This window comes from Peromyscus eremicus, chromosome 1, assembly GCF_949786415.1.
Source record: "Peromyscus eremicus chromosome 1, PerEre_H2_v1, whole genome shotgun sequence".
NCBI classification, from domain to species: Eukaryota; Metazoa; Chordata; class Mammalia; order Rodentia; family Cricetidae; genus Peromyscus; species Peromyscus eremicus.
Window position 1 is genome coordinate 100465343 of NC_081416.1, and position 19121 is coordinate 100484463.

General features: G+C 45.9%; 1 protein-coding gene across 2 annotated transcripts in view; it reads right to left on the reverse strand.

The window, feature by feature from the left end:
- Positions 1–19121, reverse strand: part of Xrra1 (X-ray radiation resistance associated 1) — a 64966-nt gene that overhangs the window by 23681 nt on the left and 22164 nt on the right. For both annotated transcript variants that reach the window (XM_059270647.1, XM_059270640.1), the window contains 2 exons: positions 16250–16347; positions 11514–11647 (listed from right to left, as the gene is read on the reverse strand). In XM_059270647.1, the coding sequence (XP_059126630.1) occupies positions 11514–11647; positions 16250–16347 (232 nt within the window). The remainder of the gene's footprint in view (positions 1–11513; positions 11648–16249; positions 16348–19121) is intronic.

The following is a 19121-nucleotide window of genomic DNA, read 5'->3' on the forward strand; positions in this document are numbered from 1 at the left end:
AAAGGAAGCTTTGGGCGGGAGAGAGAGGAGAGAGACAGACAGAGACAGAGACAGAGACAGAGACAGAGACTGTGTCATGGGACCTAGTAGGAAAAGCCAGCCACAGCTGCAGCTCTCTCTGTCTCACCAGATGAACTCTGAAGCAGCTGTTTACCAGGGATGGAGAAGCTGAAGTTTCCAGCTCTTCATGCTAGAAATGTCATTGGTATTGTCCCTTGCCTGGGGAAATGGATTACTGTCTTCTAGAACTGGGTAGACAAATGTCTTTTAGATGCTAAGTGCACACCTGGTGGTTGGATTCAGCCAGAGGAAAGCATGCTTCTTAGCAGATGCCTAGACCCCCACCCCTCCACCCCAGCATAGGGAGCCCAGAGCTCTAGTTCAGGAAGTGTGCCTGCTGTGACTGCCCTTGACTTCTGGTGCTGAGTGTCTCTGAACCCAGACCCTCCAGTCATACGTGGAGGTCATTTCTTTTATGTCGAGAGCCCCGCAGCTCTCAAAGCACAATGATTTCAACAACCCCCTGCTGCAGACAGAAGCACATTTACTCTGCAGCTCTTATGTGTCGGGCAATGAGTTTCTATTTGGACATAAAACACCCCCCAAAGACCATGTGCTGAATGCTTGGTGAGAGCTGATGGCATTATGGAGCGGCTGTGGAAACTCCAGGATGTGAAACGTTGTTGCAAAGAGTAGGTCACTACTAAAAATAGGGTGTAACTTGTCCCTGGTCCCTTCCCCATGTTCTCTCTCTTTGCTTCCTAACTGCCACATGTGCCCTAAGACACTCTCCTTCAAGATAGTCAGCCTGGCCATAGCCAGAAACAAGCGACCACGGATCAGGCCTTTGAAAGCGTGGCCTAAATAAGTCTTCTTTCTCTTCCGTTGTTTCTTTTGGGTGCTCCGCCATGGTGACACACAGCCGACTAACACACGAGGAAGCACTGGTAGGCACTTGCTGTACTTTATGCAACAAGGCTTCCCATGGACAACACTTAGAGTGATGAGTGCTGTGCAAAAAGGAAATGTGCATCGTTTTAAATTTACAAGAGAGCTGAAGGCCCCGAGGAAGAATGCACAGAAACTAAATCCCCAAGAGAGAACTGAAGCTAGGAGGCCGGGCAGCCTCAGGGGCGTTTGCTGATCTTGTTGTAATTGAATTGTGACGTAACAGTCCGGAGAATCAAAACCCAGAGCATGATGACGGTAGAGCATCCAGTGAGAATCGGAGATGCTAAGGGATGTCCACCCTCAGGAGGGTGTGAGCCAGTCAGAGCCCTTCTCATCCCACATGCAGGAAAGCTGTCTTGGGGTGAACAGAGATGGAGAGTTTGGAAAGCTGTACCTCAAATCTGTGTCATCAGAACAATCAGAAAATAGCCATAGTGAGTATTCCTGGTCATCCGGCCAAATGCATGGAAAGGTTTATGGTGTCAAGACAAGTGACGTGAGCCAACTTCCCTGGCATAAAAGAGGAAATCCAGGCAAAATACACATTTTAAAACAGTCTACTTTAAGTGCCCCCAACTAATAAGCTGTGAGGACGCATGGGACTTGGTTTTAGGAGGTGACCCAGAGGCTGCTTTCCCCAGGGTTGTCTGCCCACTACAGGAGTGACAGTCTATTGACAGTGCCAGTGGAGGGTCCCAAACCTCAGGTCCATGGTGTGCCACACAAGGGAGGCTAATAGAACGTTTGTGGGTAAAGGTTAGGGCATTGAAGGACCAAACCCTAGGTGCACACTACAAATAATTTCAAATAATTTCAGTTACTGTAATTGGATTTAGGTTTGGAATTATCCATGTAGAATCTACACTGTAGATAGCCAGAGACTCAATCTGACAAGAAAAAAAAATGATTTAAGTTGTTCAAAGGGAGAGTTGGGACATCTCATTCGGTCATGTATTTGCATTTAAATTAGACAGAATTGGGCTTAAATGAAATAGAAAAGCAAGTTCTTGCCTCGTACCAGCTCCTTCCGAGCGCTTCTGTGACTGTAGGGGCCACGCTGAGCAACACCCCCACAGACCGCTCCCCCACCGCAGCAAGCAGCACGGCCGTGTTAAACTAGACTTGTGCAAACCATCAGACAGCACCTGCTGCCTGGTGTGAGAGTGTGGCAGGCACAGGGGTCCCCCACTCAGTGTGGGACTGGGGAGTTGGAGGAAGACCAGAAAGTCGGCCCGCCTGTCGTTCTCCCCAGTTTGACTTAGATGACAGAACACCCGGACTTGTCTACTCAACAACAAACTGGTGGGCTGTTACTACGGAAAACGCCACCTTGAAGCTCCAGAACTAACAGGAAACTGGAACTTCCACGGACATCCTGAGGTCACTGCAGAGAGCGCTGGCAGCATGGACGCGTAGGAGCACGGAGGCTATGGAATCTATGACATTTCTGTGAAGTGCTCCTTGTTCATCAGCGTGTGCAGACGTCAGATCCTGAAGAATGACTGTAGATTATGAGATCTTAACACGCTGGTGACTCCAATTCCAGCTGCTGTTGCAGATGTGAAATCTTTCTCGGGTAAATCAACAGAGCTTGTGGCACTTGGAATCTGAGAACCTGAAAATGGATCCTTCTCTTTATCAGTTAAAAGGACTTCCAGAAATAGTTTGTCTTAATCGGACAGGGACAACAGTGTGCCCTCTTCTGTCAGGGCCACACAGACTTCAAGCCCTATCAAATTGATCCACACGGATTTTCAGTATTTTGATGTCCCACAGAAAATATCATGCTGACTGGACATGGTGATAAGAAAGCCACCCCCCCCGCCAGATGGCTTAGTAAAGCTCACGTGTGTCACAGGATAGAGGTAAAGCACAAGAATTCTAGAGACTGTCACCTTGCTTAATTTCCTTGGCATTTATGTATCTGGAACATGTTGGGCTGTATCTCTTGGACTTTGTACCACCTGTAGCTAAGAAAAAGGCACAACACTTCGTTGGTCCCTCTGGGTTCCAGAAACTACAGGTGAAACGTTTGGGCCATTCAGACCCACTGACTAACTATTCTCAAGACCACCAGTTCTCATGACAAGGTTCTTCAGCAGGTTGAGACTGCAGTGTGAGCTGCTCTTCTACTGGACTGTCGCTCAGCCCGCCCAGATGCTAAAGTTCCACAACAACAGACGTGTCCCACAGACAGGGAGGGTTGCCATGCTTCCTGTTTTTCAAGGGAAGCTTGCATTTCTCCATTTTCTCAAAGAATAACTATTCTTTTATTCCTGCTCAAATACATTATGGTTTGTGTGATGAATGACAAGTTATGCTATAAATAGAACCCTTTGGAGGTAAAAATAGTGGAAACTACTAAGAGCAAAATATTGCCCTTGTCCCGATCATTATTTTCCTTTAGAAAATCAGTTTTTGGCTCATACTGTGTGTTGGCAAAGACTGAGCTACACACAAGACACAAAATGGTCATGTGACATGAGTCATTCATTATGAACCAGATGTCTGACAGAATGGACTCATCTAGTGACAGAAATGTGCTTTTTAAAATAATGGGCACATTTAAAATGCATGTATTTATGGAGCACTGTGCAATGCTTTGATAATATACATTGCATAATGTTCGAATCAGCATACACAAATCTATTTTCTCAAACACATACTGTTTATGATAAAAAATATTCCAAATCTTTCCTTCTAGTTTCTTCCTTCCTTCCTTCCTTCCTTCCTTCCTTCCTTCCTTCCTTCCTTCCTTTCTTTCTTTCTTTCTTTCTTTCTTTCTTTCTTTCTTTCTTTCTTTCCTTTTTAACTACACAGCACATTCTTGTCACCTGTGTAATATAACTTATCCTAGTGGGCAATGGGACATGAGAACTCAGTTGGCCTATATACCCAGAGCTTAATACTTGTTGATCCAACTCTCCTTATTCTCCTCTCCCAACTTTCTCAGCCTTTATTTTATCCTACTCTCAGCTTCTATGAGATAAACTTTTTAAAAATTTGTGTATGTGGGGGTGGGGGCAGAGGTCCATGTCAGGGGTCTCTATCACGCTCCACTTTTTTTTTTTTTTTTTTTTTTGAGACAGGGTCTCTCACTGAACCTGGAGGTCACTGTGTGGGGAAGGCTGGCTGGTGAGTCCCTGGAGGCCATCTGACTCTACCCCTGCCCCAGTGTTAGAGTTACAGGTGGGCACACAGATACACCCTGACTTTCACTCACTGAGTCGTTCCCTGCCTCCTTTTTGGAAACAGGATCTCATGCATCCCAGGCTGGCCTCAAATTCACAGTACATTCTTGGACTTCTGATCCTCTTGGCTCTACTTCCCAAGTGCTGGGATCATAGGTGTGTGCACCCACCACACCTAGTTTATGCAATGCTGGGGGGTTGAACCCAGGGCTTTGTCCATGCCAGGTATTCACTTTACCCACAGAGCTCAATTCCCAGCTGGGATCGACTATTTTAGATTCCATGTATGAGTAAGATATTGCAGTATTTGTCGTTCTGTGTCCGGGAAAAGCATTATTTAAGGTCAGTTTCAGAAAGTCTGAATTCCCGTGGTGCCTATTCCAGCTGCGCCAGTGTCTACCATCAGCTCACAACTAAAGCCTTAGCACCAGCTAGCCTGGGAAAATGCCTCCGCTGTACTTGAAAATGATTCTGTATGATTTGCTAACATCAGTGAAAAATGAGCTGTCATGGTATGGCTCTACACAGCAGTAAAGCTTACAGTGATGTGCCCGATGGTCCATTTGCTTGCTTGGAGAGACAGAAGTACAGACCTTTCCCAGGCAGTGGGTGGATAATAAAAGCTTGTATAAAAAAGAATGAACCCCTGCTAACGGGTGGTTTGGAGTGATCCCTGAATGGAGGGTAGAAGGTTATTTCTGTCCTCTGTGGGTGTATACACTGCAGAGATCCCAGTGATGAGATGGACAAGGTGACCTAATTCTGTGAATGTCAGGCGACCAACTGGCCTCCACAGCAGGGAGGAAGACTATGCACTTCCCCTCATCAAAGCACACTGTGCATCATCTGCCAACAGCAGAGGTCACCCCAAAGGCACCCTTTCCAGGAGTTCAAGCAGCCCAGTAGCGACAGACTGTCTGCAATACATCCCTTCTTTCAGACAGGAGGAGCGTTTGTCCCTATTAAAGTGATTCTACAGTTTGGGACACAGATTTGCCTTCTCGGCCCACAGTGTTCTACAGCTGGAACTGCAATATTATTACATAATACTATGTTGACTGTGTATTGACCTAAATACAACCTTTGTTTCTGCTTACGGCTTTGGGTTTCTGTCTAGGGTTTGCTCATCCCTGTCTCGGGCCACACCCTCCTAATACTTCCTATAGAGCAGGTCTAGAGGTCATGAGTTCATTTAGCTTTGGCTTATCTTGAAATGTCTTCATTTTGCCCTTAACAAAGACAGTGTGTGTGTGTGTGTGTGTGTGTGTGTGTGTGTGTACATGTGAATGCAGGTACACACAGGGGCCAGAAAGCATTGGATTCCCTGAAGCTGGAGTCCAGCAGGCTGTTGAAAGCTGTTGGGCATGGCTGCTAGGAATCAAAGTTGGGTCCTCTGCAAGAGTAGCATGTACTCAAGCCATCTCACTAGCCCCCTGAAGGGCGGCTTTGCTGGACACAGGACTCTTGGTTGGCAGTTTTTTCTTTCAGCACTCTGAACCTGTCAGACTTGGGCCTTCTGGCTGCCACAGTTGATGGGCATCGCTGATAGTCTCACTGAGCCTCCCTCGCACGCGAGGAGTCACTTCCCTTGTGCTGGGTTCAAATTCTCTTTCTCTTTGACACTGATTGTAGTGAGTGCCCGAACTTCACCGAGCTTCACAGATGTTTACATTCACGTAAACTTGCGAAGTTTGGGGTCATTCTTTCTCCAAAAAATCTCCCTCCCTCCCTCCTTCCCTCCCTCCCTCCATCGTTCCTTCCCCCTCCCACTCCCTTCCCTCCTCTCCTTCTCCCAGCTCGCCCCCTTCCCTCTTCCAGGGCTTCCACAGAACACAGATGAATTTGCTTGACAGTATCTTCAGAGCCCTCCGGCTTTACAGAGGTCATCCTCCTATTTCTCAGACTTGATACATTTAATTGCATTAAAGCTACCTTTAAGCTCACCAGTTCTTTCTTCTGCTGCTCAGATCTGCCCGAATTCCACTGCTGAGCTTTCCCTAACTTCTGGTTGTAGAGTTTCTGTTTCTTTTCAGGTTCCCTCTCCACTATTATTAGGTTTTGCTTGTATGCCATTTTCTTGACTTCCCCCTTGTCCTATTAGCTCTGTGGGCATCTTTACCACAGTTAAATTTTTCTCTAGATCTTCCTGAGAGATAGTTCTGTGTGTTTAGTTTTTCGTTGTAACAGCCCCCATGTTCTACAGGTTGGATTTTTGGTGGAAGACTGAAGTTGGCATCTGCTAAAGTGATAGCCCTGGAGGTTACGCTCTTTTCTCATCAAGGTTTGATGGGGTTGGTTTATTTTTATAATTTTTATAGGCTGTCTTCATGGCAAGGCTCATCCTGAGGTACAGATGTAAGGTCTTCTCAGATCTTTTCTGACCCTGCGCCTTTCTCTGGATCAGAAGTAGCAGTCAGTGGTCACAGCACAGAGCTCCCACACTTGGAGAGTAGGGACCTTTCTGCCCACTCTGGCAACTGCAAGCTATTCATAGTTATTATACTCCAAAGGATATGTGTGACTGGGGGTGATTCCAGCTACTGGGAAAATCATCAGCAGTCTGATGGCTAGCCTTCTTCCTCTGGAAGGTGTGTCTCCAGCAGGTCCCAGAGTCCCCCAGTGGTCTCCAGAGACAGATTCCGCCAATGCACGTGTTGCCAGGTGAGGAGACAGATTTGGGGTGTTTCCTATTCTACCATCTGCCGAGAATCTTCTGGTGAAATAGCCTTTTTGACTCAGTTGCTATACCAGGTATGAAGAGTTGGGGAAATTGAAGCTCAGACTTGCTGTACAGTGGGGACATCACTTAAATCAGCAATCCATGATGCTGGCTTTTCGTTAGCATTCTCATAGGACCTGGGGATTAGCAGAGGGAAGTGGAAGTATCTTATCAATGATATCTGATAGTGGGATAATAATGGTATTTCTTCAGCTTTGGGCTGTGTGTGTGTGTGTGTGTGTGTGTGTGTGTGTGTGTGTGTGTACATGCATGTGCCACAGCATGTATGAGTAAGAGGCCAACTTTTTGGAGTTAGTTCTCTCCTTCTCATATAAATATGGCTTCCAGGGATTGAACTCAGGTCAGCAGGCTTGTGGGGCAAGTTCTTTAAACACTGAGCCATCCCGATGGTCCCACTTCAGGTGCTTCTGACTTAGAGGTCTGTCTTCTCAAGAGAGGTGCTCCCTGGGGGGTCACAAGAATAGTCTCATTGAACTAGAAGCTAATATTGTTACCAGACACTTGGGTTTCTTGTTTCATTGAACCAAGAGGCAGGCAAAAAGGGGACTTGCTCTTGAAGATATGAGTAATTATCAAAAGTAAATATACTGTTGTTATTCCTTGAAGACCCAAAATACCACCTTTGGAGTTCGTGAATTGTTGGTCTCCCCTTAGAGAGTCTATGACATTTAGAAAAAGTTACTAGAAAACCATAGAAGCCCCTGGAAAGTGAGACGTTCAGTGCTCAGTCTCTTTGGGAGTGAAGACTGAAGAGCTGTAACTGGCTGAGGTTGCTGGCTGACAGTAACAGGACCTTAAAGAGGTGACGGGAAAATTTATAAATATCCACTATGGCCTGACCAAGTAAGAAAGATGTGTTGTGGAATATTCCTTTACACGGTGTGAAGATATGTCACTGTGATTGGTTTAATAAAAAGCTAAATGGCCAATAGCTAGGCAGGATTTTCGGGGCAAAGAGGACGCTGGGAAGAAGAAGTTGGAGTCACCAGCCAGGCACAGAATAACCAGGATGGGCATAATGGAGATGAGGTAACAAGCATGTAAAAGAATGTAGATTAAAAATATGGGTTAATTTAAGTTATAAGAGCTAGTTAGAAACAAGCCTAAGCTAAGGCTGAGCTTTCATAATTAATATAAGTCTCCATGTCATTTTTTTTGGGAGCTGGCAGCCCAAAGAAAAATTAGCCTACAAAAATGACTGCAGTAATTATGAATGGTTTTTTGTTTTGTTTTGTTTTTTCGAGACAGGGTTTTTCTGTGTAACAGTCCTGGCTGTCCTGGAACTCATTTTGTAGATCAGGCTGGCCTCGAACTCACAGAGATCTGCCTGCCTCTGCCTCCCAAGTGCTGGGATTAAAAGGCATGTACCACCACTGCCTGGCTCATTATATTTTCTTTCTGTTTTTTTTTTTTCTTTTTGGTTTTTCAAGACAGGGTTTTTCTGTGTAGCTTTGTGCCTTTCCTGGATCTCGCTCTGTAGACCAGGCTGGCCTCAAACTCACAAAGATCCGCCTGCCTCTGCCTCCCGAGTGCTGGGATTAAAGGCGTGCACCACCACCACCCGGCTCTTTCTGGTTTTATACACACATATGAGTATGTGCATGTGCATTGCACATATAAGTTGCTAGGTGATCACTGACTTTGTAACTTAGTTTTCAGGTTATAAAACATCCAAATGTGTTTTTTTTTCTTTTTTTGAGACAGTCTCACTGTATAGCTCAGGGTGACATCAAATTCATGGTGTAGTTCAGGCTAGCACTGAACTCTCAATTCTCCTCCATTTCCCGTGCAAGTGATGGAATTACAGGCAATTGCTACCATGCCTGGCTCCTAAATTTCTATGGAAATAGTTATTCAGAGATAGATACAGTAGCGGATGGAACTACATCTCAGCCCATTGTGGAGGAGGGTGAGTGTCTTCAAATGTTACATGAAGCCTATAGTGATTATTACCGTTGTGTGGGAATTAAATATGGAGAGGGGAGATGGATATTAGGGCTCCAAGGGGTGGGCATGCCAGTGAGCTGGCTCCATGCTCTCAGCCTTCACCCCTTGCCTCTGTGCTCAGCTCTGCATGGCAGAGCTTAACTATACATGCTAAACTGACTTTTTTTTTTTTTTTTTTTTTTTTTTTTTTTTGTTTTTTGTTTTTCGAGACAGGGTTTCTCTGTGTAGCTTTGCGCCTTTCCTGGAACTCACTTGATAGCCCAGGCTGGCCTCGAACTCACAGAGATCCGCCTGGCTCTGCCTCCCGAGTGCTGGGATTAAAGGCGTGCGCCACCACCGCCCGCTAAACTGACTTTTTAAACTGGTTTCTAGCAAAGTGCTATCGATTGAAGGGTCTGGTAAGCCTCTATGGAGCCTGGGAGAGTGGGAGGTAAATCCTTTGCCTGGCTTCTGACAGCACAGGAGTCGGGACGGTGGCAAGTGTCGAGGTAGCAGGGCTAGAATCAGAGCAACGGCCTCTCTAAAGTCCATGGCAGATGCAGACTCCTGGCTCCAGTCCACGAGAGTTAGCTTCTAACAGCCGAGGGTCAGCCCTCCTTCCTTGGTTCTTCCATGCCCCTCTGCTCCATTTGCTCCAGCATGGTCCTGAGATTGCTGTAACTAATCCTCTCTGCTTATCACTGGTGAGGCTGGAGGTGGAGTAAGGTTTGTTGGTTCTGAGTTTTAAAAGAGCCCTTATCTCTTGAAGCATATAGTGAGTATAGATGGTACATGAATCTGCTGATTCGTTTTTGAGTAGATTCATTTATAGCTGGATACATTGTTTATTTAGAATAATCCACAATAGGGCATGGTAGGGGTAGAGCTGTAACAGACTGCCATGACCTCACAACCGTCGGGGCTAATACTGGGTGGGAGGAGCAGGGGCTCATTTCACCTTTTACTCTGTCTGGTAAGTGGTTTGTCCACTGCTGTGACAAACACCCGCGAGAAGAAACTCAAAAGGAAGAAGCGTTTGTTTTGGCGGTGGTCCTGATTCTCTTGATTCTGGGCCTACAGTGAGAGGGAATCATGTGGCACAGATTACCAACCTCAGGAAGGGCTGGAATCAGAGACAAGAATGGGAGGGATACACGATACCCCAAGCAAGAGCAACACGGTGCTTTTAACTGTTGACTCAACTCTCCACTCATCCTCTTTCTTTTGTACAGGAGACAAGGTCTCACTGTGTAACCCAGGTTGACCTTGAACTCCCATGATCCTCCTGCCTCAACTTCTTACATACTGATATTATAGGTACATGATACCACTAATGGTTCATTTGTCTCAGTTAGTTTGAACGGGATTTGTGAAACCCAGCTTGGAAACAAAATAATCCTAACTAATGAAACCCTAAATCCAATGATCACTATTATCCTGCACCCCAGGAGTAACTAACGAACTGCCACACCACTGTCACTGTCCCCTTATCTTTCACCATAGTAATGACCACCATCACAAGGACCGTCGCCATCAATATCTCTATTGGTCAACATCAACTGACTACAGATTATATGGGAAGCACCAGATCCTTGTCTAGCTGCTGCAGATTAGAGATGAGATCAGAGCCCTTGTTCTGAGAATGCTCCTGACCCTCATGGAGAGGTCAGATGTACCAGCCGTCTGTCCACCTTCTATAAAGACACACGTTTAGTTTGCCCAGGTCACAACAGACAAGTCAGGTACTAGACTAACTAGGAAAACCTTAGAAAAAAGGGGAAATGGGATAGGAGCTGGGCCTTGGAATATGATCAGCCTATATGAGAAGCCATGATGATGGCTGCAGCTTCTGCCTCTAGAGTCAGAAAAACTTGACGCAAATCTTGGCTCTGTTGAGAAGCTAGTTTTGTAAACTTGGGGAAGCTCTTTAACTTTTTCTCTACCTCAATTTCCTCATCTGGAAAATGGGATGATAATCACCCATGTCATAGAATGGCCAGGAGAGTTCGATGAACTAACACAAGTGAAGTGTGGAGAACAGTGTCTGGCACACAGTAAACCCTGCTTCTGTATTGTTATTCAGAAAAGAAAGTATGTTCTGGCAGAAGGAACGGCCTCAACAGAGGCACAGAATGAGAGTGTACAGAGGTTGTTGAGAGGCTAGCAAGTCGACTTACGGAGCTGGGACCGAGGGCCTATAAGGGGAACAGCTAGCAAGAGCAACACCCACGCTTTACCAAGCATCAGAGGCAAGGAAAGTGGCTTTGTAAGTGTGTGTGTGTGTGTGTGTGTGTGTGTGTGTGTGTGTGTAAAGGTATGCACATGTGTGTTTGTGTCCACGTGTGCATGCATGTATGCATGTATGTTTTGAGACAGGGTCTCACTATATAGCCTTGGCTGGCTGGAACTTGCTATGTAGACCAGGCTGGCTGGAACTCACAGAGCTTGACCTGCTCCAGCCTACTAAGTGCTGGGATTGAAGGCTTGCCCCATCATGCCCAGCTCTAATTTCTCTTAATAGCACACAGGAAAGCATCCATTTGGGGCCTTTCCTGGGAGGATAAATAGGCAGCATTCACCCTGTGGGCACTCAAAGCCTGACTTTACAGAATTTCCAAGAAGAGTTGCTCTGAACTATTCCTTTGATGTCAGGACTCAGGCTTCTGAGAGGACACACAGGATAAGCTCACGGGTGTAGAACTTACTGTTCTGCGACAGCCATGTTGGGTGGCAGAGAGGTGAGGCCATTGCCTGTGAGGAGCAGCACACGGAGATGCGGCAGAATCCCCAGATCGCAGATGGCATCCTCAGTCAGGCTGTTGAAGGACAGGTCCAAGAACTACCATGCAAAACAAAAGAAGGGACAAGAGAAGCAACATGTGACAATGAGGCCCAAACACAGTGGAGCTGACTGTGCCCCCTCCTCACTTCCTGGAAAACCGCATCACCTGTCAGGCTCATGCTCTTTCACCTCTGTCTCCCTGGTGGCGCTGCTCAGACTCCTCCCTACCCCTTGCCTATCCCACCAGTCACCCTCTTTATGTTTCCACTAGAAGGATGTCCTTCTCTGGGCATGGGAATCTTAGCCCCAGAAGGCCATCTCAAAGCTGCTTCCTTATAAAATAGTCCCCAAACCTCAGCCAGGTGGGCTATCTCCCTCCTCTGGCTTTGTAAGCCTTGTCTAAACTACCCCAGGATACTTGTCCAAGTCTGCAGGGTCTTGAGATAGCTGGAGATGTACAAGAAACAGGAGTGCCATGTACTGTGTCTGGCACACAGTGGAGGAGTGGATGGGATCGTAAGGCCCTTGAAGGTCAGAGGCCAAGTCACTGCAGTACTGCAGCCTTATGAGCATAGGCCCTGACATAGAGCAGATACACCAGCCCCATCCTGAAGGCTTGTTTTGTCGTTGCCCTCTGGGAGCTCCCAGCTTTCTTGGGCTGCAAGCTATCACTGTCCATCTGTTAATAAGTGATGCTGCCGGGCTCTGAGAAGCTGCTTTTGTGGTGGTCGGTGGTTAATAGAGACTCACAACTGATCCAGTGCGGAGACTAAGAGGCTGTGGAGTGCTTGGCCTTAATGGGACACCTACATCCTCTCCTTCAAGGCCCAGGGACCATCGCAGAGGAGGGGTCGCAAGGGTTTAAAAGGCTGGAGAGGAATGCTGTAAAACTGTCTTCTGGGTGTGATGTGCCTGGTACACTGAGGACCTCACTGTGGCTGTGGTGACCATCAACATTTCATCATGGAAGGAGAAAGGGCTCATGGGGCCCGGCCCCCCTCGGAAGGACTGCTGGTAGTTAATAGTGGCAGGGGAAGGGTGTCACTTTCTTCAGTGGTGATAAGTTGTCCATGTTCTGGTAAATAACCTCCCACCTACGCTCATGCAGGCAGCCCAGAGGGTCACACACAGGTCATAAAGGCAGAAGGGGGTCTTGGGAAGATGGGTTTCAGCAGGAGAGGAAGAGGGATGAAACAGGTACTAGGTGGAGAGGATTAAAATTCATTATATACATACATGAAACTGCCAGAGGATAGCAACTAAGTCAATTTAAAAGAGAAAAGTGATACCACTAGGATAGACGTCTAGACACACACCACAAGCCACAAAGGCAGCAACGGCCAGGTCTGCCAGAATGCCAGCACAGGCTCCACACAGCGGCAGCATCTGAGCCACCCTCAGACAGGACTGCTAAAGGCAGAGAGTGCTGGAGTGAGAGAGGCACAGACCGGAAGCAGGAGCCATCTCGCTGGTTCTGAGGACTGTAAGGTTTGGGTGCCAGTGAAGCTTATGGTATAGGAGAGGATGGATAAGACTGGCCAGGATGTGAAAAGCTCCAAGCACCAACAGGAAAGAGAGGGCTTGAGGTGCACAGAACAGGGCCATCTCACTTGGCTGGAACAAGGAGAGGGGAAGGCCTGGAAATAAGTTCTGAAAAGCACACATGAAGACGGGGAAGTCCTTGTCTCTAATACTCACGTGTGGACTGCCAAGACATAGTGGATTTTATCTGCCTCCTTTGTGTCTCTCCGACACATGGTCCCTCCGACCCATGCCTCATACAGCAGCCAGAACACATTTTCTAAAACACAACTCTGACCACAACATGCTCCAGCTTAAAACTCCATGATCCTATAAGACAGTTTCAGCTCCTTAGCAAGTTCGAGACACTCCGAGGTCTATCCGGAGCCCCTTCTTCAGGCTCACACAGCACTACCCACCCTCAACCCTCACTCTCCATCCCATCCACATTTAAACTGGTTCACTGGTATTCAAGCTCAGGAGTCAGCAAACCACAGCCAACAAGCCAAATCCAGCCTGATGCTCATTTGTGGCCAAGGAGCTAAGAATGATCTTTACACTTAAAAACAAGGGGCCAGGTTAGGTGGCGCACACCTTTAATCCCAGTGCTCGGGAGGCAGAAGCAGGCGGATCTGTGTGAGCTGAGGCCAGCCTGGGCTACAGAGTAAGTTTTAGGAGAGCTAGGATTACACAGACACGCCCTGTCTCAGATAGATAGATAGATAGATAGATAGATAGATAGATAGATAGATAGATAGATAGATAGACAGATAGACAGATAGATAGAGATAGACAGATAGAGATGAATGAATGCATGAATAAACAAACAAACAAACAAACAAACAAACAAATAAATAAATAAATAAATAAATAAATGAAGAATAGTGTGCTCCATGTGGCAATTATGAGAAATTCACATTTCAACATCATGCTTGTTTGCCTGCATTCTGTCTACAGTTCTTTCTTTCTACAGAGTCATGGATGACTTGTTATGACAGTCCTAATTATTATGAAGAGATGGACCCAAAGTTTAATATACTAAATTTCTTGTCTCTTACAGAAAAAAACAAACTGTGGACCCCTATTCTACTGCGTTGGCTATTTAATGTTGGATCCAGATTTGCTTTTCATGAAGGATAGCTCAAGAAATAAATATTTGTAGCATCATAGTTCACAGAATTTTAGAGCCACCCCAGATTTTACAAAGGGGGAAACTTTAACCTCAAGCCAAGGTGCCAGCAAAGGGCTGGCAGGAAAGACTAGAGTAAAGCTTCCTGCTGCTGGGGCAGAGGTCCTGCTGGACAGTTTTCAGATTTGTAAACAGGGAATCAAATCATGGCAAAGTTAAGTTCTCCAGAACTGACTATGGAGGAATTCCACTCTGGGCTGCTCCCCTCGGGGCAGGCTCGCTGACAACCAAGGACAGAGATTCCTGGCCTGGCTGCTGTATCTGCTGAGTCACACTGAGTTTTATTACACATTAAAGTATTCATTACTGTGAGATGCAAATTCAGGACATTTGACATGTTTATCTTTTTTCCTAGGGAGCCCTTGCAAATCACAGAGAGACAAGAACAAATGACTGGTCCAGAGATTTCCTTTTCTCATTTATATTCTGCATCCTAAAATGAGTCTGTTTTCTTTTGTTGACAAATTCTTTTGACTAATACCAGGTCTGAAGGATAAATAATCTTCATCAGATGCAATCAAATTATAAAGTAGGGCACGTACAAACTCAATCATGGTGAACATTAGATCCCAAGCTAGCCATTCAAAGCCAAAGCCTGTGATCACGTCTCCCTGAATGGCTCCTGGCACTTTGGAGTGTTTGGGATATCTGGAAGGAGGAAGATTTATGGCACAATATGCAATTCTCAGGAGTTCAGTGACTGTTCTCTGAAAAAGTCCAAGAATGATGGGAGTCCACAGGAGGCACCTGGGCTTGAAGGCCAGAGAAATGGCTCCCTGGATCTCTAGTGTCTAGGATCTACTTCCCACCATCAGCACCAAGATACAATACAGAAAGATGCTTTAACATAGCTCCAAGCTGTATCAGTTACTTACTTTGGGTTTTATTGGACTTTGTGAGTTTGTCTAATGAATAAGTCTGAGGACCAACTCATGTCCCAAGTCGGAGCAAATCGACTCAAAACCATGAGAAAGGTCAGCATTGCATTTAGCACAGGATGTTTTCATAAATTGAGACACTGTCTGTCTTGGGAAGATGCCCATGATGTTAAAGTGTTTCCAAATTCTGGTGTATAAAGGCCATCAACTCCTTGAAAAAGTCGTTCTCTCTGAGACAAGTTAAGTGAGGCACACATGAAGCATGGCTGACCTCTGATGTTTGCAGATTTAAGCTACCAAAGCTTACAGCATGTAGATACGCTGCTAAGGCATGGATGGAAATGCTTTCCTGTAAGGCCAGCACAAAGGGTAGGGTTCATTACTCAGAGCGTGAGCCTGGCCAGGTGGCTGAGTCCTACTTCTGGCACTGTTCTCTAGTCCATGTCTACAGTGACTCTCAGTTAGTGACAAGAACTTCATTCCCTTGTAAAAAGTGGCCTCTAGTCTATCAAAGTCACAAATGGTAATAAAATATAAAGACAGGCAAACCAAATTTTCTATCCCAAAGTTCTGAGGATAATTAGAGATGTGCATGTGCCTAGAATATATTATTGAGTTCACAGGAGCCCTATTTTGTCTATCCTCATCTCTAGGTCTATAGAATAGATGTACAGCCTATATTACCCCACTGGGACCAACCTAGGTTACTGAGGTCAGGTGTGTTTTGGTATTGGTTCATAATGTCTCTATCTTACTGCTTCTGGCTCTTAACCTCCGCAGCTCTTCAAACACCTAAGGAGATACATCTCCTATGAAACTCCTCCTCCTATGATACTAATACTATTACCACCACCACCACTACCACCACCACCACCATCATCATCATCATCACCACAACTACCACCACCACCACCACCACCACCACCACCACCCTCTCCAGAGGCCATCCATGAAGAGCCTAGCAGTGAAAGCCCAGAGAACCCTTCCCCAAAGTTACAATCTGTAAAGACCCTTATACTAATTCCTTACAGACTAACAGGTAGGATCAAAAACTCCCTACCTCCAACTTACTTCCAATGTCTTGAAGTCTCCATATTTCACATAAATCATCTTGATGCCATTAAATGCAAGCTCCAGTTCCTTTAGGGCTGGAAATGTATGAAAAGCATCTACATGGGAACAGAAAGAGAGAATCTTGAGCTTGTATAGGCGTAAAGAGAAAGATGCTAATAATGACCGTTCACTGAGCTTCCACAGGGGGACGGGTGAGTGCTGTGGACGACGCTTTATGAATCACTTTATGCACCAGGCCTCTAAATCTCTAACCACAGGGCTAGAAAGATGGCTTGGGGTTAAGAGGATTTACTGCTCTTGCAGAGGACCAGAGTTCAGTTCCCAGCAGCCACACTGGGTGGCTTCCAACGCCTGTTATTCCAGCTCCAGTGGTTCCAATGACCTCTCTCTCTCCTGTCCTCTATGGGTACCTGCATTCATGTACACACACCCAAACACACACACACACACACACACACACACACACACACACACACACACACACCTTTTAGAAAATTTTAAATCTCTCACTAATGGGAATTATAATTTTCATTCTGTGGCTGAGGAAATGGAGGCCCAGGCAGACAAAGTGACTTGTTAGAAATAGGATTGCTAGTAAGTGGGAAAACTAAGGATAGAATGTAGTAAGTCTGTTCCAATGCAAAGCCCATTTAAAAATTATCTCTGTTCTTTCTTCTTTTTTCTTCCCAGCCCAGGAAGCAAGCCCAGGCCCTTGTGCATACCGGGCAGACTCTCTACCATTGAGCCACACTCCTAGATACTGATTAGAGATGTCAACATGCTCACCCCCAAACGAGTCAAACATCACAAGGAAAAAAAGTTCCTTGAATCCCAACATTTAGTGTCAACTGTTTAAAATTCCTTGTATATACCTCATATTTTTCTCATGTATGTATTGAAACACAACCTTCTTTTTACAAACATGGAATATATGCTGTATTGTGGCTTTTCTCCTTTAGCAGTATGACTTGAAGATTATTCCATGCTAAAACAAACAGATTAGTCCAATATCTTAGTTACCTTCTGGTACAGACATGCCGTAATTTAACCCTTTCCCTATGGTAGCATTTAGGCTATGTGGGTAAGAGGTAATCAAACACTCCCTCTTGCATGATAACTGGATCTCAGATTTTCTTTCTAGTCCTGTTTCCCTGGAAACCTGATGTACACGCTATGGTAACTGTGTTACTAGGCAACTATTGCTTGTGGTAAAAATGATTGCAGACCAGTAAATTGTGTCTGGGCCAGGAGAAAGTATAAATTATAAACATCCGAAGGGGATGCTTTTCTGTAAGTGGTGACTCCTATAATCAGGCATGTCCTTCATGGGAATGCTACAAGCTACAGACCTATGGAATGTCACAAGGGACATTGGTTCCTGTGGTTGATGAGATTTCCAAGCAAGGGTGATTCCTGCATTTACTCAGTGAGAGTTTCTGTCCTACACCTGGGGTGATACTTGGCTAGTGGGCAGCCCTGTTAGACGGCCAGCCATGGGGACTCCACTGAAGAACTTCCGAAGCTGTGCAAATGACATGTAGTGTAGAATCACTTAGAACCTTCTAAATGACCCTGATGTACTGTGTGGCCTATAGAAGGCTTGTGAGTCTGAATGTTCAGTAAGGCCTAATGAGAGACTGTCCAGTGGGAATTTCCTCGTGTAAATCTCTCTCTGGAGAACAGATTCCTAGAAATGGAACTACAAAAAGCAATGACTATTTCAATTTTTAAAAGATTTATTTATGTATGTGTTTGCTTGTTTAGTGTATGTTTGTGTGCTTGTGTGACCTCATGTGCACCAGTGTGTGCAGGAGCCCATGGAGGCTAGAGGAGGGTACTGGATTCCCTGGAACTAGGTGGCTGTGGGCTGTCATGTGGGGGCTGGAAACTGAACCTGGGTCCTTTGCAAGAGCAGCAAATGCTCTTAACAGCTGAGCCAGCTCTCCAGGCCTGTTTTAAACTTTAAGAGATACTACCAAATTACCTCCATGGTGTCACATCGACTTCTCATATTTTACTTTCACCGAGAGTACCCACCTCCACACCAGTGCTGGCTCTTAATCCGTCTTTTTCATACCTGCCAATATATGGGCATAAAATAGTATCCTGGTGTTGTTTCCCTTATTAGTGGGGCTGATCATCTTTTCACATGCCTTTTGGCCTGTTTATACCAAGGCATCTCCTAGCAGACTACACTTCCTTCTAAGGCAGGGATCTCATCGGATGGATGCCTCTTTAGAAGCTCCCATCCAACTCACCGAGACAAACTGAGCTCATCTCATTGGCCCCACCCTTCCAGGACTGTTTCTGAGTATTCCCCTTGATTCACCCCTTTCGTGAGTCCCACCTCTCCCCCAATCACTCTCTCAATCCCCCTCACTCCGCCTGTCTCAAGCATCACCTCCTCTCCCCTGGAAAACTGAAATGATCCCTCTCATCTCCTGGCCTCCATTTTTCTCTCTCAGAATCCACCCCTTCTCACTGAGCTTCCCTGTTTAAAAGCCTTCCCCAGTATAAGCCTCTGTGTGCTTACTTGGGGGATTCGAGTGGGAGAGATTTGTCCCTCTACTGTTTGGAGGATTAAGTTCAACTCCCCAAGTACTCCATGATCCCAAAGTCCTGCCAATGTGTCTAGCCTCAGGCCTCCCCATTCATCCCTTATCAGCAATCTTCCTGACCAGGCAGTACACAGCTGCCCCTCAAACCAAAACACCTTTACTAATTCCTGAATCAATTTTTTAAAATTACATTGTGGTGTGTGTGTGTGTGTGTATGTATGTGTGTCTGTGTCTGTGTCTGTGTCCGAGGACAACTTTTCAGGAGATGGTTCTCATCTACCACGTGAGTCCCAGGGAATAAATTCAGGTCA